Genomic DNA, 27,189 nt, shown 5'->3' on the forward strand with positions numbered 1-27,189 from the left:
CCCCTGCCCCTCTCCATTGACTTAACATAGTGGCCATTTAGTACTAAACGGCTGTTTACACTCATCATTCAGGATTTTATGAAGCATAAATGATGGCTCATGTTTCAGTGTAAATAGCGGCCATTCAGTACTAAACGGCCGCTATGTTAAGTCAAAGGAGAGTGGTGGGGGAGTGTGAAGAAAGAAATCTCCTGCAGCCACCCCGCTGTGAAGCAATTGATACTCGCTCCTGTGCAAAAGCATGTGAGCGGGTACTTGCGAGGATGAGTGTCGGGCATCGTTTGCCCAACATTCGTCCTGTCTAAATGGGCCTTAAGGATGTGCATATATATCAAGCTCTATCAATAATGGACTGTAGATAAAGTACAGAACTTTATGCAGCATCCTTCTAAAAGTTTTCTCCCATTATTAAGAGGAAATAAATGTTCGAATGGCTTTCATAAGGGGTTTGATGTATCACAAACTTTTTTGTTGTTAGATAAGTTTGTGCAAACAGTATGTGAATTTGTAAAGTCAACCCACTTCAGGATGGTGCCAAAATAATTAATTTTATTTAGCACCTTTTATAGTTTCTTTAAAGAAGAAGTCAAATAAAAGTAACTAATTTATTTTCTCTTTTTTTTTTTTTACTTTATAGATTATCTTAAAAACTTGAGCTTAAATACGTTCTCCATTGTATGTGACAAGACAAGAGCTTTGTGAATGTTCTGCCTATAAGGAAGTAAGTAGGCTCCAATTACCACCCTGGGAGGGAGGGTATAAATAAGGCTGGCTCCAAGCCTAAAACCAGTTGGAGAGCAAACCATGACATAGTCACACCTGTTTAGCATGACAGAGTAAAAGCTTTGAATAGGATGTACTTGAAATACAATAATGGTGAAATTCCCGAATGGTAATGTTATTTGAGGAGCTGCAGGCACAAAGTGACCGATGAAAGGAAAGAAAGTGGATGTAAATTTTAGGCTTTTATTGAAGAATCCAGGACTGGCTTCTGGACTGTTATTATCATGCCACCTCAAGTGATGCTGGATTGTTCTGAGGGGGAAAGGCTGAGTCCACAGCTATCAGGATCCATAAGCAGGAAAAATTCATCCAGACCCAACAGCCAAGAACCTGGCATAAAGTGTGTCCTTGTTGGAGATGGTGCAGTGGGTAAGACCAGTCTGGTGGTCAGCTACACTATTAATGGTTACCCAACAGAATACCAGCCAACTGCCCTAGACACGTATTCTGGTAAGTTGACAACATTTTTGGTTATTCTGAAAGATCCAATTTTTAAAGTAAACTAAGACTGTTGTGTTCCCATAGAAGACTTCTGTACAATATGCTACCATCATAATCTTTATCATTGGGCTGCACTTGATTATGGTACTTTGTGAATCTGTACACAAACAGGATGGTGCATTGAATCGAATTTATTGTTATTAGTTGTTACCTTGACACTGATAGGGTTAACTCAAAAGTGGGGGACAATAAATTGCCACTGTTACTTCCTCAGTGAGTGTTATGTCCTCTTTCTGCTAGAAGTGACAAAATGTGAGGGGTATCATGCAGAGATGGACTTTTTTTTGTTACAGATTGACACTGCTTGAATAAAGCTTGCCCAACTCCTTCCTGTGCAGGATAATTGTCATTGTGTTCTCCTCACTTACTTTGCCTCCTGCTGAGGTGTCACCTCTCCCATCATGTGGGTTTCTCACAAAGGCACTTTTAGGGGATGTTCATTCCCTGCCAATATCTGCTGAAAAATTCTTATAGACAGCCGCACGTTATGGGCTTTGTAAACTCACAAGTTCTTATATACAGATTCAGATTTGCATTTTCCCATTCAGCTGAAATGGTGAAATCCAAGTCATTTCCAGACACTATTTCAGAGGTTATGCCAGAAACCGGCATTGTAATAAGTATGGTCCATTCGAATCTGGCATACGTCAGATCCATTGCTTCCAGTTATTGAACTCCAAGGACGGAGCCAAACAATACAAGCAACAAGTGTGGAAGTGAACAAGCATTTAGAGCAATTCATATATATTTTGCATATATGCCACATTGATACATTTTCTTTTGTATAAAAATGTTAGCTATTCACATTAAATATCTATTGGCCGCACCCGAAAAACCATCTAACGTGTATGGGAGCAGTTGACTCTTCCCCGATGGCAGTTGTTGGGGGACATAAAAATCAGGCGGTTGGGATTCATTTTGGTCAATCTTTTTCTTGTCGAGGAGAGCAGTGGTTGCCAGAAGTGTTTGACAGCATCTTACTCCCCACTCTCCATTCATAACACAAGCATGGTGGCCAAGCATGGATGCCCTGAACATATCGCTGAGCTGTCATTGTCCCTCGTACTACTACTAGGGGTGACCGACTGTTGTATGTGATGGCCCCCCAGACCATCACAGCAGTAGGGGGCAGTGAGCTGCTGCACAGCAAAGGCAGGATTGAGGCGCTCACCCCGATGTCTCCAGACACGAACACAGCCGTCACGGAAGAGATAGCTGTCAGCTGAACATTTACTTGGCAGACAGCTATCTAATGTGTTTGCCTTCCAACCTAGATGGTTATGTTGGATTACATTTCAATGTCTAATGCATTTAATAATTATTATAATACCTTTTAGATAAATAACTTTCCTGCTTAGTCATTAAAAATTCACGTGAAGTCATCGAATCCCTGTGATCACTGAACACACCAGGAACTCCTCAATATGCCCCAAAATGATTTTCCCTAAACACCTGACATCAGTTTAGAGGGGCATCCCAGGACATATGTAAAGCTGAACTAAATCACTGCTAGGGGGCGCTCTTGTTTCCAAACATGCAATCTATTCTAATCCTGATTGCTTGAGGACCAATGCTCAGTTATAGGGTGAACAAAAGCGTAATTGTTTAATTCTTTCTCATTGGTGGAGTAGGATATGTACACAATTTATATTCCCCTCCTACATCTGCAATCCCCAATGCTGAATTGGAATAGATGGTATATAAGAAAAATAGAGAGTGTCTAGTGTTTGTTTACTTTATCTATTATTTATGTTGTTGACCCTTCAAATGTTGATTTTTGCTGAATTTACAAAAACTACTACACCCATAGCCAGTGTTCAGCTATAAATCATTGTATGCTAACCATGTTAACGGTAGATTGATAATCTAATGTTCTCAGGTAATAGCCAGTCATTCTAGGTGCTCAGATGTTTATTGTTGTGCCTTTTACTGGTCTGATTCTATGTACTTTACAACTGTGGGAAAATGCCAACACTGAGAAAAGAAGGGCTAATACGGCCAAATTCACACGGGCTGATTTAATTTGTGGAACCCGCAGTGCGGGAGATCTGCAAGTCAAGCCGCTAATAGGGATCATGGGCGCTCACAGAGCAGCAAAAAGCATGCGGATGTGATTTTTTTTTTCCCCCCGGTGTGCGATTCACATACACTGGCCCACAATTTTTTGTTAAAAAATGTCAAATTTACCTGAAAAAAAAACAAAAATACACTCATAGTCAAAACAATCCATTCCCCTAGAAGGAGTTGTCGGAATTGAAGGAAACTTTTTCTGTATGATTGTAATGTTGTTATAAGTAAAGACCAATTTTAAAAGGATGAATGTCAGCCAAATGATGCCCGACACAAGTCCCTGCACATACTAGCTCTCACGCTGCTGCACAGGAGCTAGTATCGCTGGCTCACAGTGGGGAGGCTGCAGGAGATTTCACTCGTTGCGTTCCTCCGCCCCTCTTCATTCACCTAACATAACAGCCGTTATGGACGGTGAGCTAAACGATGATCATTCGGTGTAAATAGCAGCAGTTCAGTACTGAACGGCCGCTATGTTAAGTCATTGGCGGGGGGTGGGGGTAGGTGGGGCGGTGCGCGAGGAGAGAAATCTCCTTCAGTCGCCCTGCCTCCCCTGCTGGCCAAGTGTAAATAGCAGATGTTCAGTACTCTCCATTCAGTACAAGTGAATTGAGAGGGGCGGGGAGCGAGAAGTGAAATCTCCAACCGCCCCGCTGTGAGGCAACGATACTCGCTCATGTGCAAAAGCACATGAGTGGGTACTTGCAGGAACGAGTGGCGGGCATCGTTTGCCCGACATTCGTCCCGTCTAAGTGGGCCTTAAGGCTAATGATGCGTACTAATACACAGATAGAGAAGTTGGTGCAGACGTTTTTGTTTCTGCAGACCCTGAGGGTTGCTTTAAAAAAAAATTTTTTGAATCATCCACATACTGCATAAAAAAGTGTAAGCGCTAATGCCCGTGGACAGATTTTCGCTGCGTGGAACGCAGCAGAAATCCGCGGCGCTATACCGCAGCTATTAGGTTCTATTGAACCTAATAGCTCAATGTTCATGCTGCGGAATTCCATAGCATGAAATAACCCGCGGCAAGTCTTATTTGCCTTGGGAATACACACATTCGGCTTCCATTGTAGTCAATGGAAGCCGGCCGTCACGCTATACTTCCGCTGTAGCACAGCGGAAGTATAGCGTGAATACGCGCCCCGCCGGCCGCATCATATTACACTACCGGTGCATCATGCGCTGTACTGTGCATGCGTTCCGGCACGTCATGCTGGACTCGCACAGCGGATGCGGAATAAGTATGGGGTCTTTGGGGGGGCGCTGTGACGGACTCCACTGCGGTATTCCACTTGCGGAGCCCGTCACAGCCGTGGGCATGAACCCTAAATTATCCGATTTTACATCTACAGCATGTTAATTTATCTTGCAGTCCCATTGAAAGTGAATGGAGCGTCAGTACAGTTGTGTGACCAGCTTTCCATTTAGTCTCCTACTCAGTGTGGGTGTTGCAGTAAACCTGCAGTGAAGAGAACAGGGAATCCAGGACCAACATTCTCAAAACTGGCAGGGGTCTCAGTGTTGAGACTACCACCGATCACGTTATCCCCTATCTAGTGGATAGGAAATAACTTGAAATTGAAGTACAACCTCTTTAATGGATCTGAGTTCAGTCAGTTTCAAATTCAGGCATTAAAATTACTTCTGTGAATAAACCTTTAGGCCTCTTTCCCACAGGCGACAGCGATATCACTGCGAGAAAATCGCAGCTGTGTTCCTGCGATTTCTGTGCGATATCGCTGTGTTTTCTTGCGGCAATGTTGCGATTTTGCCGCAGAACTTTGTAGCACTCTTTTGCTGGGATTTTTTTGGGGGTTTAAAATATAAGCCCTATCCCAGAAATAAGCCCTAGCTGCATTTAAGGAAAAGAAACTGTACATCACCTAGCAGGCGCTGTCCGCTCTGCCGCACATCTCCTTCCGAAGCTCCGACGCACTTGTTTGCAGTCTTCAGCCGCCGCCTTCTGGTTTGAGGGTTCATAAATCCCGCCTCCAGGAAGCGCCGGCTCTGATTGGCTGAGCTGCAAGCTAGAGAACTAATCAATTCAGCGTCCGATGAACCACTCACAGCCACCGCAGTGAGCGGACAGCGGCTGTCAGGTAATGTTTTTTATTTTTTTTTAAATTATATGCAGCTAGGGCTTATTTTAGGGTAAATGGGAGGACTTCCTACTGTAAAAGTTGCAGCGCATTGCACGAAAACTGTGATTTTGTGCGATGCAACATGAAGGAAGGCTCTATAGGGAAACATAGGCTACAAAAAAATCGCAAACCGCGGCTGTATAGAGCATGCTCTATTTTTTCCTCGCAAGATGGCATGAGACAAAACATTGCTAATGTGAAGGAACTCATTGGAAATCCTAAGCTTCACATACACGTGATTTTGTACCCCGTGTGAAAGCGGCCTTAGGTATGTTTAGACGGAGACATAGTGGTGGAATTTTTAATGGTGAATTCAAACTTTAAAAAGTAAGTTTCCGCGTCAATATTCTGCACGTGGATTTTGCGAATTGACAGGCCAAGATCTGCGTGCAGATCTGAGCCAAAAACTATGCCAGAAAGCCGGGAATTTTGACGTGTTTTTTTTCAGGTGTCTGTGTTTTTGTAGTCTAACATGTCACTTGTTGATGCGGAAACACATGAAAATGAGATTCTCCATGTCAAAAGTCCGCACATGGATTTTGCCCATTGACAAGGCATATTCTGCATGTGCATCCGCGCTAAAAAACCCATCAAAAAGACATAGATTTTGATGCAGATTTTGGAGGCAGATTTCACACCATGTATTTCCCTGTGCGCAATATGCAGTAAATTAAGGCCATTGATTTCAATAGGTTTATTTAAAAGCTCATACGTTGTGCAAAAAAAAATATGTATGATGTTTTATTTTCCTGCACATTTGTGCAGGGAAATAGAACATATGAAACCAATTAGGCTAATTAGCCATTTCAATGAATGGGATTTGTGCGTGCAAATAGTACAGTAGGAATTACAATTTTGCACACAATTTTGCATCGCCTGATGCGCAAAAATGCGGCGCAATGTGCAAGCAAATACGCATATGCCTGTGTGAATCTGGCCTAACATGACACTTCTTGGTGCAAAAACGCACGTAAAAAAGATGCATGTTGAAATTCCGCATACGGATCCATGTGAAAATCCATTCAAAATAGGCGGATTTTGATAGGGATTGTAAAGGAGGAATTCCCAGCTGATTTCCGCCGTGTGAACATACCCTTCATCAGCCTACAATTCTGCATCAAGATCTGCAAGGAGACTTGCAGGTCTTGGTATGAAACTTGCAGCAGCGCATACGCTGCGGATTTGGGTGCGCAATGCAAAATAATTCTGCCCTGTGTGAAAGCACCCTAAGAAACAAAATGTAAGAGTCGCTGCCTTTTTTTTGCATATGCTCCTTGGGGTTAAAAAAAACACCACTAAAAAGTGTGTGTAACGGAAGCCTTCGGGACCTTTCACACAAGAAGGAATATTTTCGCAACATGCAACGCAACCTGCTGCCAAAGAAATCCACCCGAAAAGGGCAGGTCTAAGGGCTTATTCACACGAACACATTAGCGCAGTGCAATACGCAATGAAGAGAACACATTGATTTTAATGGGTTTGTTCAATTGAGCGTATTAAGGGCACGCATTTCGTTCTCGGGAAAAAAATGTGCAGCTTGTTCTATTTTCATGCGCATTGTGCACAAACATAGCACACAATAAACTACTTTAACTTAATTGCTCGTTGAAATTAAAGGAAGCATGCATCTTTGTTTGTGTGCACACAAAAATCCGGTGAGGGCTCCTGCAAACTCGCATTTGTGCGCATATTTGCGTAAAGCACAGGCAGTAGAACCTATTGATCTCACGTTCAGAATTTTAGCATTATATTTTCACTTGCATGCAAATATATGCGACATGCTCAATATTTGCGCACCCAAGGCACCATAGAAGTCTATGAGGGTGCGCACTTTCGCAGTGTTAATCGATAACACCAGGCATTATATAGGTTGCTCAGCTGTTGGAATCACGGTGCAGGAAACGCCCGGCAGCGCAGAAAAGTGCAGTAGAATGCATACCTATACGCGCGAAATCAGAGCACAATCATGTCACTCCATCGCGGGCGTATATATACGCCTACGTTTGTCTGTGCGTAAAACACACACAGGTGCGTTCTAAAATGCAACTCCCATCATGCAAATGTACTTTCAGCCATCAGCATAAATGACGATTTGAAAATGTAATTGCCAGGAGAATTAAACTATTTTTAATTCTTAATCAAAATCTGCGCATGAAGCCGGCCCCACACGGGCGTAAGAGTATTTATGCACATGTCTGCACTGCGTATTTGTGCAATATGCGTTGTGGTTTTTTTTACCTGTGTGCACGTATTTTACTGTATTCTTTGCATGCCATGCGTATTTGTGCACGTAAAAAAAAACAGGCAAGCATGCTCATCATTAATTTCAATGGGCAATTAAGTTTAATTAGTTCACTATATGCTATTCTCATGCGCAATACACATGAAAATAGGATATGCTGCTGGGCTGTTTTTTTTTGTGCGACCAAAATGCACGCTCAAAAAATGCAGGTGTGACCAAGCCCAGTGAAATCAATGCGTTCTATTCACTGCCCTTAGACTTGCAGATTTTGGTAGTGAATTTTCCGCAGGTTGGCAAATTTCATTGCGTCTTGCGGAACAATTCCTCCACACGTGGAGGGTCCCTTATAAGGTAACAAGGCAGATACGGTATTCCTTGCTTTCATAGCACCGCACTCCCAGCCGGAGGGGTTGTCAAGCAGACTTCTGTATACCTAGAAGTGGATAAGAAGCCGCTGAATGGAAGTTTAAGATTTCCCACAAGGAAACAATTCAGAGACTTGTATTTCTGGGTTATTCTTTGGAGGTATATTCTACAATCTGGCGCTCATCAGCCGCTGTGAAGTTGCTAGTATCGGTTGACAGGAGCATTTCCAGTTAAACCGGTTCCTCTCTATCTGCTAAAGTTATGATTTGATTTTCCCAGGAGTTAACAAGCTTCTTGGGTGACAGAACACCCTGCCGTCAGAAGTCACACCCGCGCACGGCCTGATTGGCCTTCACTATAGGGCTGTTGCAGACCAGCGTATTTTTATTCTGTATTTGGTTCGTGTTTTGTGGGCCATAATATGGCGCTAGTATCAATTTATTAGCAGTTAGTGACTGCAATACGCCTATTTACTGACCCCACTAATTGGCTTTAAACCTACACATACATAGTGGCTTGGCTGACTATTAATAGCCAGGCTCCTGCTCTAAGGCCGCCTGCACACGGGCGGAAATCCCGCGGCGGGATTTCCCGTGAGATTTCCGCCACTGAAAGCCTGCATAGGAGTGCATTACAATACGCACTCCTATGCAGACGGCCGCGGTTTGGCCGTGCGAAATCTCACGCGGCAAACAAACCGCGGCATGTCCTATTTTTGTGCAGGGCTCGCAGAGCCTCGCACAGATACGTCACTTACCCGGCCGCCGGCTCCGGTCTGCGCATGCGCCGGCTGCCCGGGAGCCGGCACATGAAAGAGCCGGGGCCGCCGGGCGCGGGTGAGTACGCGCTCGTCTCTGCAGGCGCTCGGGTCGGGTCCCGCGGCGAGAATTCTCGCCGCCGGATCCGACCCGCTCGTCTGCAGGCGGCCTAACAGAACGTATCAGAGAAACCTCAGATATTGGCAGTTTAACCCCTTACATTCACAATCAGTAGCAATTGCAGCATGGAAGCAGATGAGGGAGGGAAGGAACTCCTTCTGTCACCTATCGGCACCCTGCAATGTGATCACAAAGTACAAATGGGTTGCCATGGCAGAGAGAAACCTGACAAAGGTCTGCATGTCTGCCATATTACTCAGCTTATTAGGTGCCACCTCCAGCAAAGTCTAATAGGCTGCTGTCATAAGTTAATTCGATAAAGTTTAATGGAAAGGAAAAAAATCCAGTTTAAAAAAATATGCATTTTTCCCCCACTAAAAAAATGGTTTAAATGCATAAAATACTAAAAAAAAATGTTTAAAAGCAACACATAAGCCCCCTGCACATGGGCGGAAATTCTGCGGCGAGATTTCCCGCAGAATTTACGCCCGTGGCCACTGCGATAGGATTGCATTAGGTAGCGCAAACCTAGGCAGACAGCCGTGATTTGCCCGCGTAAAAACACACGCAGAAAACAAATCACGGCATGTTCTATTTCTGCGTGAAATGTCAGCGGTGACAGGCCGTCAACTCTCTGCGCATGCGCCAGCTGGGTGGCAGCCGGCACAGAGAGGAGACTCCAGGAGCGGGTGAGCCGCAGCGTCAGAGAATTCTCACGGCGGGATCCGACCTGGCCGTCTGCAGGCGGCCATACTGTGTAATACCGCATTTGTAACAACAGACAATGAAAATATTTTGTTGTATTTAGTAAAGCCGGAATTGTTGCTTTTCTTTTGTCCCAGAAAATGCAATAAAAAGCAAACACATATACGTCAAACTGGAACCCTTAAAAACAACAAGCCCCCACAAAGCCCGGTAACAGAAAACTAAAAATGTTATGTGTCTTAGAATGGGGCAATGTAGATTCAATTGTTTTTCTTTAAAAACATGTTTTTATTTTGTAAAAGTAGTAAAAAAAATTTAAAAACTCCACATAAATTTGGCATCACAGTAATAGTGCTGGTCCACCAAAGAAAATTATCAACTGTGGAAACAAAACCCCAAAATAATGGCAGAACGTCTGCACATCCCAATCACCCCCCCCCCCCCCCACACACACACACACACACACACACACACACCCCACCGCCACCCCCCAAAATAATGTAACATTCTGTGAGTTTACTTTAATTCTATGCCATCAAACTGAAAAACTTCATCACACCAGGTGTCACAGGCCTATTACGGCTCCAAACGACTCCAAACTGTAATACAGTGCTCTTAGACTTCTGTGCGCCCTACTGTTACCTCCTTATGACTTCAACTTCATACAAAGAGAATTTGGTGGGAAAAAAATTGTGGCTTACAATGTATGCGAATGGAGTTTTAACAAACACCATCTACAGTGTAAAAAACCATCGTGTAGATTCTGGGGAAGAACTTCTAGGAACTTCTAATTATTTTGTGGAAGTGCCACAAATTTTCACTTAGGATTTATTCATTGCTATGCAGAGAGTAAAATCCACAGATATATTTGCACCAAAATATGCTACATGTGAATTACATTGCAAAGATTTTTAGGACAATACTACAGCGTAAGGTCACAGGACTAGCAGTCATTAGCAACCCACAACCATAAGAGAAAGCAGTTACAGTTTATGGCTCCATGACCTCAGTGTAACCTTTGATTCTGCCCCGTCCTTCAAACCGCACATCCAAGTCCTTACCACTTCATAAAGCCACCAACTCAAAAACACTCTACTCTTTTAATGTGAAGACATTAAAGAAGCTAGTGCACACCCTCATAATCTCATGAATGATTGCAACATTTTTCCTGCTACATCAGTTGCTTCCTAGCCAACACTCTTGTGCCCCTCCAATCCACCATCAACTTGCCGACTCAACCAATCCACCTTTCCCAATCCCTTCACTGGCTGCTCCAATTCAAGATATCATCACTGTCATACAAGGCTGTCCACAACCTGTCCCCTCCATACATATGATCTAGAGATGAGCGAGCATACTCGCTAAGGCAAACTACTCGAGTGAGTAGTGCCTTATTCAAGTACCTGCCCGCTCGTCTCTAAAAGTTCGGCTGCCGGCGGGGGAGAGTGGGGAGGAACAGAGGGGAGATCTCTCTCTCACTCTACCCCCCCCCCCCCCCGCTCCCCCCTGCTCACTCCCACAACTCACCGTTCACCCGCGCCGGCAGCTGAATCTTTAGAGACGAGCGGGCAGGTACTCGAATAAGGTACTACTCGCTCGAGTAGTTTGCCTTCGCGAATATGCTCGTTCATCTCTAATCTGATCTAATCTCCCGAAACTTCTCCACAAATAATCTCTGATCCTCACAAGGTCTCTTTCATTGTTTCCTTCTGTCTGCTTTTTTCACAATCATCGCTATTACTCTAAAATAACTACCCTAAATGATCAGAAACCTTCAAAAGCCGCTTAAAAAAAAAGTCAGAATACACTACCACACGAGCAGCTTCTTCCTTCATCTACTGTCTTCTTCCCCCTTCCCTTGTTGATTGTAGGCCCTCACGGGAAGTTTCTTCTCTCCCTCTGTACTAGTCTGTCAGTCATTTAGTACATGTTTATTGTACTACCGTATGTTGCACTGAAACCCTTTTGATATGCACAGTGACCTGTAATTAATGTTGCTTTTAAATACATAAATAATAATAATTTATGAAAGAATTGCTGATATCACCCAAAGGTTTTGCAACCCAAAGCTTTTAAATCCTTCTCTTGTTGGAACTGAAAAGCACCGGGCAGACACTATGGACTCCACTGCCCGGCTTTTGGATGACGAAAAAGTGCTGCATCCAGTATTTTGAGTTGGATCTGTGACCGGTGGAGGTTCCAATGCAGATGTCAAACCAGCCTACGAAACAACTTGTAGTTGAACAAAGATGATTGCAAAACACTAAATAGTATTGGGTCATGTAACAAAACATTTTTTACTATTAATTACCTATTTTCAACATAGGTCATTATTAGCTGATCAGTGGGGATGGAGCCAGAAGCTGTCAGCTCCGTCCTTATTGCAGCAGCCCATGTTGATATATAAGATAACCAGGACCCTTGACAGGGCCACGAGCAAAAGTCATGTCAGCCACTTTGACACTAGGTGGTGGAGACTTCTCACTTAGCAATGGAATAGTAAAGTAGTGTCAGGCCCAGAAAGTAATCAGAGCCTTTGTGGGTGATTTGGTGGGGGGTTTAAGTAAGGATTAAATCACTTAATCAGTTTTATAGACCTACTTTCCATTAAATGATAGAAGAGACAATACAATATATTGTTTAGCGTTTAGCTTTCTTGATCTTTCTTCTTTTCTACCAAGTTTCTCATTGTTTACTTTTACTGTGCTTCACAGTTGGGAGTTTTTAATTCAGTTTCACCTTTTGATTTAGTTCCAGTACTTAAGTTGCCTTAGCTTTTCTTGTGCATTCATGTGGACCTAGGCCCACAGTAATCCTTTCTTTTCTTCTTATGTTAGTCTACTTACATCTTATCAAAGTTTCCAACAGTTGTTTGTAACTAGGGAACACAACCTCTTGCCATACTGGTTTGCATACACTCATTGTCAAAAAAAAAAACAGGCAACTAGAGAGAGTTGTAAGAATCGAATGAAACTTTGTAATCCGATCATTTTTATTGGAATTATATTTTTGAATACAATCACCCTTTATTTTCATGACATTAGTATAATATACATAGAACATATCATAACAGAAAAAAATAGGGACATACAAAAAGAGAATAAAAAGGGAAGGAAAAAAAAGGAAAACCTAATGCTTCTCCACCTTCTCACTTTTCTCCGTCACCCCTCTAAATCTCATATGCTTTTCTATGATACCTCAATGCAACCAGCAGTTGACATGAAATATCCATTATATATATTAGACCATTTTCCCCAAATTACCTCAAACTTAGTCAAACAGCTATGCCCATCAACAATACCCAAGTTCTGAGATTAAGACCAACATCAACAAGATATAATTTTTTAATTATTGCTAATATTGTACCTCATTCTAAAATCCACATAATTGTACACTATGCCAGACCATATGCATTAAATTTGCACCATCCATGTTACACTCCGGACAGTCCGTTGACTTTCAGATAGAGATATCATTGGAATCATACACAACACTGATACTCATTTATCATCACTGATATGGCCTAAATCTCTTTCACATTTTTCTTTTACCTTTATTGGAAATTGCTGTAACTAGTAAGAAAACATCTGTCTATATAAATATTACACCCTTCGTAGCTCCAGAACACCCAAACAAATTGCCAAAGGGTGTTGAACAATAAGCACAGATACTGACCGGGTGTGAGCTACAAATGACCCACCAGTTGTTTTTTAACCTTGCCATACTGGTTTGCAGTCATTGTAAATTTAAAAAAAAAGCATCCAAAAGGAGATTTCAGAATCAATTGAAACTTTATATGTGCGATTGTAATGTTAATATAAGTGATTACAATATCAGAGCAGAAGGATAATTTATTGTGGAAAACTGACCCCTTGAAGGGAGGCTCTAGTACCCTGTTGAGCTAACTTTGGCTTGGATGTAAGATATGATATGAGTGGGCATGGAGGCTTTAGTGCCCTATTAGCTTGGATGGAATTTGTGGTACAGCCGGGCATGAAAGCATACAGGTTCTGTATGATATCCTGTGGCATATTGCTTCACATTTGCTTTAATTGAGTTTCCAGATCGTGGAAACTCATAGGCTGTCAAAGTTGATGTCACAGATAGCCCTATATATGCTCTATTGGCGATAAATCTGGCGACAGATAGGCCGCAGAAGTGTGGCAATGTTGTGGGGACATTTCTGTGTGTGTGGCCAAGGATTATCCTGCTGGAAAATGCTGCTTGGAAGCCCTTCCATAAGAGGAACACATGTGGCTGCAGGATATTCTAAACATATCACTGAGTTGTCATTGTCCCTCGTACCACTACTAGGGGTGACCAACTGTCATATGCAATGGGCCCCCCAGATCATCACACCAGCAGGGGGCAGTGTGCTACTCCACAGCAAAGGCAGGATTGAGGCGCTCACCCCTAGACCTCTAGACATGAACATGACCATCGTCAGTGTCTAAAATAAACCAGGATTCAACGCTGAAGACAACCTGGTTGCACTTAGTAGTCCAATTTCATCATTTATGACACCACTGATAACGGAGGTGATGGTAGGTGTCAAAGACAGTACCGTATATTCCGGCGTATAAGGCGACGGGGCGTATAAGACGACCCCCCAACTGTCACCTTATACGCCGGGAATACAGCGGAGCAAAAAAAAAAAATCATTACTCACCTTCCCCGGCGTTCTGCGGCGCCGCTGCAGGCTGTCGCTCCCTCCTGGTCCCCGGCAGAGCATTGCTTTCTCTAATACTGTGCTTGGCTAACACACGCCGTCAACCAATCACAGCCATTCCATGACATCATGGAATGGCTGTAATTGGCTAAAACACACGTGCCTTCAGCCAATCACAGCCATTCAATGACATCATTGAATGGCTGTGATTGGCTAACACGTGCGCCTTCAGCCAATCACAGCCATTCAATGATGTCATTGAATGGTTGTGATTGGCTGACAGCAAATGTTAGCCAATCACAGTATTAGCTTTCTGGAGGCGGGGATTTCAAGCCCTGTGTCCAGAAAGCAATGCTCTGCCAGGGACCAGGAGGGAGCGACAGCCTGCAGCAGCGCCGCAGAACGCCGGGGGAGGTGAGTAATGATTTTTTTTTTTTGACACTTTCTTTTTTTTTTTGTATTACCGGCGTATAAGACGACCCCCGACTTCAGAGCAGAATTTTTGGGGTTCAAAAGTCATCTTATACGCCGGTATATACGGTACATTTAATAGAGGCCATGAGACCAAATGTCCTTTAGCCAAGTGCCTGGAAATGGTTCCGACAGACACAGGAACCTGTAACAATTTTGTCACCTGTCTCTGGATGGTGGACAATGAAACAGTTGGAGCTGCTTGTGCTTGTCGGACAATCAGACAATCCTCTCTACTGGTGGTCTGTCGAGTTCATCCTGAGCTCAGTTGCCTTGTGTGCCCTCACACATCTACTGGTACCAAAACCTCCTAACAGTCTGGCTCAGGTAGCGTCAATGGGTCGCTCCCTCTGTTGAAATCTTTTAACATTACACCGTAGAGGTAGAATGATCAACAAGCTCTACACAAGTGGGAAAAGAGGTCACTACACACAAGTAGCCTATGAGAGCCTTTTTATAGGCCAAAGGTGGAACCACTTGTAAGACCTCTGGTAACAAGACTGTTCATCTAATCACACCACAACTCTAATCATTTATATATCTGCCTGAGATGTAACTGAATTCCGAGTTTTGCAGCAAAAAACAACTCCTTCTAGGTGTAATTTTTTTTTTTTACATAGAATGTATATCAATCAGTTTGAAGGATAACTGGTTAAAAATAAGTTAATTTTCGTTGTCATACCAACCTAAACTTCATGATCATTAACTATTAAAACCTGCATAGTATTATCTTTTGCCCTCACATGTAGAGCTGTGCAGCTCCCAATGCCTCTGCATATTTTTGCTAACCTTCATAATTTGGGGCACATTTAAGGTCTAATGAATTCAAGTCACCCATTAGTTGCAAACACGTTTTAATACCTCAGATGCAAGACAATAATGTGAGCAGGTTAAGGTCACAAGGAGATGACGTGTATTCCAAACCAGTCTTCCTGGTTTTAAACACTTTGACTGTATTTTCATTTCAAAAGATGGCGTGCCCCTCCTCCCACACAGACGTTACAGTATGACCGTTCACGCTTTAAAGTAAAAGTAACCACGTGCATGTCACCATTCAACAATTGAACTCATTCCCATAGACATATGCATAAATATTAGTAATATATAAAGGCCCATTTACACAGAGCGATGATCGCTCAAACGACAGTTTGAGTAACAGCTTTGAGCGATCATTTTGCATAAACTATTAAGTAGCTACTCAGCTACTTAATAGCTTATTAGTGTGCAAATGAAGCCTTTAGCTGAATGCAGCTAATAGCCGGAGGGCTCTTATCTGCATTCAGCTCCATTGTTCTCCGACGGAACAATGTTATCAGCACTACTGGCGGAGAACTCAGCGCGCAGTCCTGATAAGACCGCACAACGATTTTTAGGTTTACCTGAATTTAATGTTCAGCTAGCAGTGCATGAAAAGTGCACAATAGCTGTGCGTATAGACGCAACGATTATCGCTCAAGCGATCGCTTTTTAGCGTTTTTTTAATAAACGGGTCTTTAGGTGCTCAATAAAAGACGTGACCGGTACAACAGTTTGTGCATTATTGGTGAAATTAGATTTTGTTTTTCTATAATTGTGATTTAGTTAACAATTAGGCCACATTTTATTAGCAATTAATGCAGAAATCCAAGTAATTTCAAAGGGTTAATTTACTTTTTCTTTACTGTACTAGCTTTCTTAGCTATACTATTTGGCTTCTACCTCATTGGGTATTTTTTGCCTTCCTGTGGATCAACATTGTGGGAATAGTAGGCTGAACTGGATGGACATGTGTGTGTCTTTTTTCAGCCTTAGGCCTCGGTCAGACGGGCATTTTTTCGCGCGATTTGCGCATGCGATCTGCGCATATATAGAACCATTGCTTCGCAATGGCATCGGACACATGGCCGCTTTTTATGCGGATGTCCGATAAATTATAGGGCACGAGGAATCGCAGATCGCGCCTATCTGCATTCTGCGATTCCTTGTGTTCTATATATGCGCTCAATGGGGCCGGCGGCAGCAGCACCAACCCCATTGAGAACATATACTACAAAGATCATTCTCCTCTGCCACAGCTGTAACAGCTGTGGCAGAGACGAACGATGTTCGCCCATTGAATTCAATCGAGCCGGCAATACAGCCGGCTCCATTGAAAGCAATGGGCTGCCAGCGAGCACGGGATGAATTTTCGGGAAGGTCTTAAAAATATAAGCCCTTCCCTGAAAATCATCCTAAAATGTGTAAAAATTAAAAAAAATATATACTCACCTTGTCCCTGCAATCGGAGTTCAGCCGCGGCCGGCCGGCAGTTCTTCTGAACTGCTCTGTGTAGTATTCAGCAGGCGGGGATTTAAAATCCCCGCCTGCTGAATGGGCTGCCTCTAATTGGTCACAGCTCTCACCAATCAGAGGCAGCTCTCACTCACCCATTCATGAATTCATGAATGGGTGAGTGAGTGCTGCCTCTGATTGGTCCCTGCGCTCAGCCAATCAGGGGCAGCTCTCAGCTGTCATTCAGGAGAACTGCCGGCCGGACGCGGCTGAACTCCGGCTGCAGGGACAAGGTGAGTATATATATATTTATTTTTTTTTACACATTTTAGGATGATTTTCAGGGAAGGGCTTATATTTTTAAGCCCTTCCCGAAAATTCATCCTGCGCTCGCCAGCAGCCCATTGCTTTCATTGGAGGTGGCTGTATTGCCGGCTCCATTGAATTTCAATGGGCTGGACAGCGCTCCTTTGATCTGGCCCGTTTCGCCAAAAACGCTGCTAGCTGCAGATTTTTCGGTGAATTGTCGGCCCCGGTCACGCGATTTGCGGATGTGCATCCGACATGTGATCCGCAAATCGCGGCAAAAACGGTCGTCTGACCGAGGCCTTAGTGTGACTACCCACTAGCGGTTTTTTTTCACTGCGAAATTCGCAGGTTTTTTTTCCTGCAGGGGTCTATGGGACTTGTAATGTTAAAATCGTGATCGCGCAAAATCGCGATTTTGCGTGATCGCGATTTTAGCTTTACATGTCCCATAGCCCAAAGATCCCTGCAGAAAAAAAAAACGCTGCGAATTTCGCAGTAAAAAAACGCTAGTGGGTAGTCACCCTTACATATTATGTTACTATATTGCTTTTTTGTGTTATTGCAGTGAATTCAGTGCATTAGGATGAATGAATTGTGTACTAAACTGGGAGTTTTAGATGTTTTCTTTGAACTAATTTGTCTCTTTTTTTAATCTTCCAGTTCAAGTGCAGGTAGATGGGGCACCAGTACGAATCCAACTGTGTGACACTGCCGGACAGGTATGTACATAAACCTTATTCGCATTGTGCCCTGATTAGTCATCAGTCATAACATATTTAATATGCATCTATTTTTATCATTGATATTTTTTTTTCAGATTTTATTTCTAAAGTTTAATATTTCTATCCGCAGTAGTAATTTCATACAAGAACAGGCATTACTAGTTGATGATCATGGAAAAAAACAAGACCTAATGTAAGGAATGTTTTTTGATAGGAGGATGAGTTACTCAAAGCTTAGCAGTCAGAGTCCTGTTACAGCTGAAAGGATCATACATGAAATCATGGCAGAAAACTATTTTTCAAAGGAAAAATTTAAGTGGAATGTCATGAGAGGAAAGAAGACAAGTAATTGTGTGAACAATCACAGTTACAAAAAGAAAAGATAATTATAACTGCAAGAAATGACAAAGGGGTTTTCCAGGAAATACTTCTGATGACATATCTTCAGGATAGGTCATCGATAGTTGATTGGCTGGGTTCCGTCACTCGGGACCCCGACCAATTAGCTGAGCAGGTGTATACTGTCAGCGCCGCAAATACACACGGACCAGAGTGGAAGCCTCCGCGCCATCCTCCGTAAAGTGGCCGGCGCTTATAACTGCAGGCACAGCACGCATTGATTTCAATGAGAGCTGTACCTGCAGTTATAAGTGCCAGCCACTACACAGAGGTCACCGCGGAGGCTTCCACTCTGACCTCTGTGTAATTGCGGCGCTGACACCATGCACCTGCTCAGCTGATCGGTCGGGGTCCCGAGTGAAGGACCCCAGCCGATCAACTATCGATGACCTTTCCTGAGGATAGGTATCAATAGTATTTCTTTGGAAAACCCCTTTAAAGAGTTACTGTGCTTGTTGGTGCTAGTTTTCTAAGATCTGACATGGTTAGTCCTTAAAGTCTATGGATACCTTTTGGGGGCAATTTTTTTGGACTTAAAGGGATGCAGTTTGGGTTGACAATTATTATTAAATGGGGTTTAACTAAAAAATGTGCGTTGCTTGTCTTGTTAGTCTTCTACATATCACGGTATATAGACAGTCTAAAGGCCCTTTTACACAGAAAGATCTGATGGGGGAAATGCCCGACAGACCATCCCACCGATCATCGTTCCTGTGCTTTTACACAGGAATGAGAATCACTGACTGAATGAGGTGGAGCAGGCCAGGAAACATTCCAGTCCACCTCAGTAAACAGCCAGTCATTCATAGATGAGTTTTATGCATGAGTAAATTGAGTGAGAATTCTCGTTCATTGTTCATTTGGGGCATGCATTTACACTGAGTGATTTATCGGCTCATGTAAAAGGGCGCTTAGTCTCAAAAGGAGATCCTGCTAGACTGACGACCTAGTTTTTAGGCCCTATCCCTCCTCTCCTGTCCTTTTTATCACCTAATTTTGGAAATCATAATTTAGCTGATAAGAATGTCCAGGAGAGGAGGGAAACCGTAAAAGGATGTTTTTACATTGGATGATCAGTCGGGAAACAGATGCCTGGCAGGCCGTCCCAGCAATAATCATTCCTGTGCTTTGACAGGAACGAGCATCACTGACGGAATGGAGGTGAAGGGGGCCGGGGATCGGCCCGGCCCGCCCGCTTCCATTCACAATAAGCAGACCGTCATTCATAAGTCAATGATAACCTGCTTACATGGAACGATACGTCGTTCAGTTTACTGCATACAAGAACTGAATGACAAACAAGAAGTGAAAGACTTCTCATTTGTCATTCTATCGTCTTGCTGGATCGCAGGAATCCATACAATAATTAATCAGTCCATGTAAAAACGGCTTAAGAGAACCTTTACATGGGACAATTGTTGGGTGCTTAAAGGCCTTACAGTTTTTCCTGTGATTGTGCTTTCACACAGAAGTGATGATCACTCAGTGAATATAGGCGCGCCAGTGATCCCTTCCGGCTAGCCACCTCCATTCACAGCAAACAGTAGTTATTTATAGGTGAACCACTGCCTATTTACATGGGCCAACAGTCGCTCAATTTTTAGGTGAGCTGAAAATAAAGCAACTTCAACAAGTGAGCGATTCTCGGTCATTTGCCCTATTGGGTCCCGACAGTGGCCATAATTGCTCATTTAAACGATTTACTCAGGCAATTGTTCGCCCATGTAAACGTCTCCTTAGCCATCAGTCCATCTTCACTGACAGAACTCCTATTGAGACCTAGACTGCAGTGTCTTTCAACCGTGATATGTAGATGTTGTAGAAATTTTTTTTTATGAAACCCTATTTAGAAAATTATTGTTAACCCACCCAGAAATTGCTTCTCAAAGGTGTCCATAGCTTTTAAAACCTAAGTCAGGTAAGCATTAAAGGCTATGTACAGCTTTGCACTTTATTTTTCTTTAAATCAATGTGTTTTTAGAAACTAAGTCTTTTTGTAATTGGTTTTCATTAAACATTTCTGAGGGAAATGACCAGCAACTATTCAAAGAGAGGATGAGATAAAGAAATAGCTGTGTTGTATTCAATGGGTGTGGTTATACAACACAGCCTCTGAGAGGGGAGGGGGAGCTGAGCTTGTGTACATTCATGAAAGAGACCAGCTGATCAATAATGGGAACACTCCCAGCTAGAAACGTAAATGTAGCAGAGCCTGCAAACCAAGTATGATGCTTTTTAAATGCATGAGAAGGAAACTCAATGCTAAAAAGGTTTCCATAATTCCCTTAAAATGCTTGTCCCAGAGCTCTGTGATTTTTTTAATTTTTATTTTCCAATTGACAAACTATCTTCAGGATAGGTCATAAATAGATCAAAAGAATGCACCATTCGTACTGCAGCAGCCCAGTTTGATAGTGGGAGTTGTGCCTGTTTTACCAAACCAACCACTGCAGTACAGGGCAGTTTGGTTACTGGGTTATCCATACTGACAGCGATACTAGAAATCAGCTGATCGGTGAGGATCCCAATTGGCAGACCCCCATGATCATCTATTTAAAAAATCCCAGAAATTCTGGATAACTACTCTAAACTACTTTTCAAGATATTCTGATCACCAGTTTTCACTGTTGCAATATAGTGTTTAGAGTTGTATAATAACCAAGTAGTCATTATGATTATCAATACTTAAAGAACGTCTGTCACCAGATGTTGGGCAGTCAACTGAATACATTGGTGGTTGCTGAATGATATGAAGAGTATAGCGGTACCTATTTTATTTTCCTGTGTGACTTTACTCGCCCAATACAGCCTGGTCTTTTTGGCTGTGTGCTATATGCAAGTGAGGCTTTTCCCACAGTGCCTGTTATCCAGCTGTATCCCTGTCCATTGCAGATGAAACCTCACCCATTCAATACTTTGTGATGACTCCAGCTTCGACCGCTGGAGATGTCATGCATTCAACATCAATGTGCTTGCACCACACTGAGTAAGCAGGTGCGTGCACTGTGACTCTTTCCCAGCCAGACTGATGTCACATGCATGTGCTGTCATCAGTCAATTTGGGAAAGAGTCACCGCACATGTGCCTGCTTGCTCAGTGTGGTTCAAACACCGTGAAGCTTAACGCATGATGTCACCAGTGGGTGGAGCTAGGGATATTACAAGGTGCAGAATGGGCTGGGTTTCACCTGTGATGGACAGGGATGCAGCCGGACTGCAGGCACAGTGGGCACACCTATCAGATGGTCATACCCTCATTTGCATCTCAAAGACCAGGCTATAGTGGGCGAGTGGAGTCACACAGGAAAATACAAAAGGTACCATTATACTCTTCATATCATTGGGCAACCACCTGTGTATTCAGTTGGTTGCCCAAAATCTGGTGACAGGCTTCCATTAAAGGGGTTATCCAACACCATAAAATTTATTTTACAAACAACTGATAATTGTATAAAATAACAAAAAAGTTATACTCACCATACCAATCCCCTGCTACTCCTGTTCCCTAGTCCCTACTAATCTCTGTTCAACCAACTCCAGTAATGTCATGTCGACACAACATGTAACCACTGCAGCCAATTTCAAACCGAAGTAGTGACTTCAGTATTGTTGACACGTTATGGCTACAGCCAATGATTGACTGCAGGCAGTGGTCACATGTCAGAGATTGGCAATGAACTAGGTAAGCACCGGCATAGGACTAGCAGGAGACAGATAAGCTCAGTATCACTCCTTCTGTTATTTTATATGATTATTTTTCAGCTGTTTATAACAAACTTTATGGAGAACCCCTTTAGGCTGAATGCTCACGGCCGGATTTTTTCCGTGTTCCCTGCAGCCTAAATCCGTGGCGGAATAGCGCAGCTATTAGGTTCTATTGAATTTAATGGCGCAGCCCTCACATGCGGGATTCTGCCACGGATTTACGCAGTGGGGAAAAAATTGCGGCATGTTCTATTTTACCGCGTTTTTCCACGGCGTGAGGTCTCTATTATTATAGTATTAATGGAGACTGTGGAAAAACGCGGTAAAAAGCGAATTTTTCCACGATCGCCAGCGGGGCCTTTGTAGTTTATTCGTAAACTGTGGGCATATCCCGCTTCGTCCGTGGGCAGGAGGCCTTAAGGGTTCTCTTAAAAGTGTCTATGGTATTTGTTATTGTATCTGTCAAATCTTCCTAGTTGAGTCTATGGAGAGTAGAGATATGACCTTATTTTTCTTTTTTTCTTGACAGGAAGACTTTGACCATCTCCGCTCATTATGTTATCCAGAAACGGATGTCTTTCTGGTGTGTTTCAGCGTTGTGAATCCAAGTTCTTTCCAAAATGTTACAGAGAAATGGATTCCTGAAATCCGTACCCGCAGCCCACACACTCCGGTGGTTTTGGTGGGAACTCAGACTGATCTCAGAGATGATGTCAATGTATTGATCAACCTAAATAGATATCATCTTAAACCTGTGAGTGAGTCTCAAGCACACGCTGTGGCACAGAAAATAAGAGCTCAGACATATGTGGAATGCTCTGCATTGACTCAGAAAAACCTCAAAGATGTGTTTGACACAGCCATTCTCAGTGCCATTGAGCACAAGGCAAGGCTAGAAAAAAAACTGAGCTCAAAGGGTTTCAAAAGACTTTCTAAATGCCGGTGGAAGAAGTATTTCTGCTTTGTCTGAAGCCAAGACATACAAAAGACAATGAGCACTCACTTTGGGGTGATTGCAAGTGAAGAACTAACACTTTCATATGTTAAAGAATCAAGAGGATTGAAGCCTTTTTAAAATGTTTGCACCCAACAAGAGACCATTATACTGTATATCTTCTATGAGAATGTGCTTGTAAATTGGTCATGTCTGTTGTGATAACCTCACAGGTTCCTAATGTTACATCATTTCAACATTTATCAATTGTTGAATGAAATGTGATATAAAATTTTAATGCACTGTGAATATCAATACAAAATAATAAAGAGAATGTTGTCTTCTGAAAGGTCCAATGGACATTTCTGAAGATGACATCAGTTAGGGTTTAGAAGCTTCAACCCCCACCAATGTCCTTTATGTTCTGTCCTTGTGCTTATTTTTATAGAAATAAATGTGACTTACAGAAACCCACAGAAGCTTTCAACTTATAGTCAGGGACCCCATTAAGGCAAAAAGTTTTGTCAAACTTTAAAAACCCCTTCGAAGCTGGCCATAAGTAGCAATGTTGCTTCGATGAAAGAAGTCAGATAAGCCTCTGCCACTTCAAGCCTTCAGTAACCACAAATGATCATGGTGGATTCACCCCTGTGTTGGGGTGGTTTCGCTTTCCTTTTTGGGGAGCAGGAAAGGGGAATCCCCATTGCCAAATGACTCAGTCTTATGACTGAACCAAACAGCACCGAACAGACCCCATTGACTACACTGGGGTTGGTTAACTTTCCGCTCAGCTGCCCGGCTTTTCTTCTGGTATTTTGTCCCAGATCTGTGATGGACCCCGGTTTTCGTATCCTACTATTGCTCAATAAAAAAAGTACCAGGACCAGCTCCTGATATCCCAACTGATTTAACCTATGACATATCAGAAGATACCCTTACATGTTGCAAATCGTTAATAAGTGACAACTGTGAACTCATTTTCTGCTACAGATTATTGGTTTGGCTATAATTGTACGCATGCTTGAGGAATATTGACACCAGTATGTTTATCTTACAAAATTTGTCTTCCCACGACAATAATATATTATGAATCCATTCTATCTGTTGCCATATATTCTGATTAAATTTACTGTGTGTATAATGTATAATCTCCTACTCGAGTAATGCCTGTTACACAAGACGACTGTTGAGCCCTTAAGCATCCAACAGTCGTCCCAGCGATTATCAATCCTGTGCTTTACACAGGAGTGATAATCACTCACTGAATGGAGGCAAAACGTGCCTGAGATCATTTCCGGCTGCCTGCCTCCATTGACAGTAAACGGGCATACATGTTCACACGGGCCGATCGTCATTTGATTTTTATGCCTGTATAAACTGAACAACAAACAATAAGCAAACAAATTATTGCTCGCTGTTCAGTTGCTGGTAGTGTTTGCCATGAACAATTATCATGGAGTTTCGCAATCCAGCAATAAACTGAATGATATTCGTTCCATGTAAAGGGACCCTTATTCATCAGGAATCAGGAGATGGTTAAACATTGTTTTATTTTTATTTACTTGTCAAATGGCCTTCTCACGATTGTAGATATGTGTTTAAGAAGATGAATCTTCTATTGACCATGGGATTTTTTTCCCAGCTTTAAAAATATTAGGACTCTCAAGAAAATGTGAATGTCAATGCCTAGATTTGAGCCATTATTCTGGACCAGGGTTTCTCAAACTCCAGTCACTATGACCCTGTCCCCTCCCACAGCAGGTCATGATTTGAGTATATCCTATAGCGAGAACACTTATGGCAATGTCTGAGGCACTAACAATTATTGTATCACCTGTGCAAAACTATGCTGATCTTCAAAACCTGACCTGTTGGGCGATCATGAGGACAGTACCTTGGGAAAGACTGTTCTAGGTGTTTTACTGATGGGTTAAAAAGAACTTCTTTATGTTATGAGTAGCTGGAAAATAAGTTTTTCTTATTACACTAAAAAGAAATCAAGTGTTCTTTTCTCTATTTTAAGAGTAGGGCTAATTTCACACTGGCGAGTGTGATATCGGGTCGTGAAACGCTGCCGGATGTTGCGCTTGCCAACATGCAATGTCCCTACGGATGTGAGCCGTTTTTGTATTAAAACCTCCTCGCATCACTTTGGGGGAGTAGTGATCCTAAAAGCTGCTGCGGAGTGTTTCCCATTGTCTTCAATGGGTAAACCTTGCATCGCACTCACGTGCACCTTGCACGCCATGAGATGCTGAGCCAGACTTATTGAAAACAATGGGTGATGCGAAGCATTCTGAGGGAACGCCAAAGATAGGATGTGCCGCAATTTTTTTCCCCAGGAAAGAGCATTGCTCATTTGTAGGACCCTATTCAAAAAAATGGTGTTCATATCCATGCGAGATTTGTGTGCCTCGCAATGCACAAATCTCGCGTGATTTTATTGGACGTGTGAAAATGGCCTAAGAAAGTGGATAAATTTGAGTTTTGCATGAGAATGTGGAAAAAAACTATAGAAAGTTATAAGCATGTGATATGGAAATACTGAATGGAAAAGGCACAGTTGTCAGATGGTAAAAAGGATGTTTGTTTTTAAAAAAAACCTAACTGTATAGTATGTGGAAAAGTAAAATGATAGAAAGTCGAAGCTGCATCAGATTGTAAAAATGCAAAATGTAATAATAAATTATAATCCAGATAGAATAATTAAAATGAACAACACATTTCTTTATTTTCATTGATTTTTAGCAATGTCAAAGGGGGTTCATAAATGTGATTTTCTCACCTATATCTATGATGTACTGGAAAATCACTTGGACTAGATTTCCTCTTTAAGCTAAAGGATTGACATGATCAAGCCATGCATTGCAAGTAACAATGGGATGAAACTAAAAGGGAACCCATCACATCCAATAAGTGCCATAAACTAAATTATGTTGCTTACAGGACAGGTAGCATGGAGTCCAGAGTGTGCTTCTGAAGGTGTGTTTTCACTTAGCAAGCATCATTCAAAAAAACTGTTAAAATGAACTAAATTCAATGAAAATGGTTTTGTTTAAACATGAGCAAACAACTGAACAAACACGAATACTTAGCTTTTTGTTCATCGTTCAGTTAGTCTGGCATAAAAATATTGAAGGCTCGTACACTTCTCGTTGTGCTTAAATAGATAGAAATTCGAAACACTAAATGAGAACTGAAAGACTCTCAACGATGATCTGCCTGTCTGAACAGGCTGCACAAGAGTGAACAATTGCAAACGAGTTAGCGGTGACGTCACTTGCTGGTTCAAAGGAGAATCGGCTTAACTAAAAAGGGCATTACGCTTACCTAGCTTCCTGTTCTCTTGCTGTCAACCCTGGAAGTCAGTGCTCAATTTGCAAGGATGAGTATTGTGTTCAGTCAGCGTGTATGCACTCCTATAGAGAACAGTACGAGTATCTGCATTGGCTGAAGACAACAGCCACGTTCACAGATTGAACGCCAACTTCCAGGCATGACAGCGAGGGAACGGGCAGCCGATTGAGTATAAGACGCATACCCCCTGAATTTCACGCTCCTTGTCTTGTAAGCGTCATAACTAAGTCTATGGTGCTTACTGGACCTAACAGGTTCTCTTTCAAAAAGTGTCCTTATTTTACATGCATTGTCATGTCATCTGATTGATAATAAATAGAGATGAGCGAACACGTTCGGCCCCGCCCCTTTTTCGCCCGAACACCGAACTTTGCGAACACCTCGGTGTTCGGGCGAAAAAGTTCGGGGGCCGCCGTGGCAGCGCGGGGGGGTGCGGCGGGGAGCGGGGGGGAGAGGGAGAGAGAGAGGGCTCCCCCCTGTTCCCCGCTACTGCCGCCCGCGCCGCCGCGCATCTCCCCGCCCCCCGGCGGCACCCGGACACTTACGCGCGAACACTCCAGTGTTCGCTAAAGCCGGTGTCCGGGTGCGGATGTGTCCGTTACGGACACGTTCGCTCATCTCTAATAATAAATGGTAAATCTATAATTATATCAAGCATGCTGTTAATACCATCTTAGAAATTATA

At 42.8% G+C, this 27,189-nt stretch overlaps 1 protein-coding gene across 1 annotated transcript; it reads left to right on the top strand.

Annotated features, from left to right (window-relative positions):
- The first annotated feature begins 801 nt into the window (after positions 1–801).
- On the top strand, positions 802–26,937 carry RHOV (ras homolog family member V). The gene is made up of 3 exons (XM_066608645.1): positions 802–1,233; positions 18,049–18,107; positions 22,743–26,937. Exons 1-3 carry the CDS (start codon positions 1,008–1,010, stop codon positions 23,181–23,183), a joined length of 726 nt encoding a protein of 241 aa, XP_066464742.1. The 5' UTR covers positions 802–1,007; the 3' UTR covers positions 23,184–26,937.
- The last annotated feature ends 252 nt before the right edge of the window (positions 26,938–27,189 follow it).

The sequence above is a fragment of the Eleutherodactylus coqui genome, chromosome 6 (assembly GCF_035609145.1).
Source record: "Eleutherodactylus coqui strain aEleCoq1 chromosome 6, aEleCoq1.hap1, whole genome shotgun sequence".
Lineage (NCBI taxonomy): Eukaryota > Metazoa > Chordata > Amphibia > Anura > Eleutherodactylidae > Eleutherodactylus > Eleutherodactylus coqui.

Bases quoted from the DNA above. Each gene is read 5' to 3' on its own strand.
- RHOV (XM_066608645.1), top strand. From the start codon at position 1,008: ATGCCACCTCAAGTGATGCTGGATTGTTCTGAGGGGGAAAGGCTGAGT. The intron at 1,234-18,048 runs GTAAGTTGACAA...TTAATCTTCCAG, and splicing joins TGCCCTAGACACGTATTCTG to TTCAAGTGCAGGTAGATGGG. The intron at 18,108-22,742 runs GTATGTACATAA...TTTTCTTGACAG, and splicing joins TGTGTGACACTGCCGGACAG to GAAGACTTTGACCATCTCCG.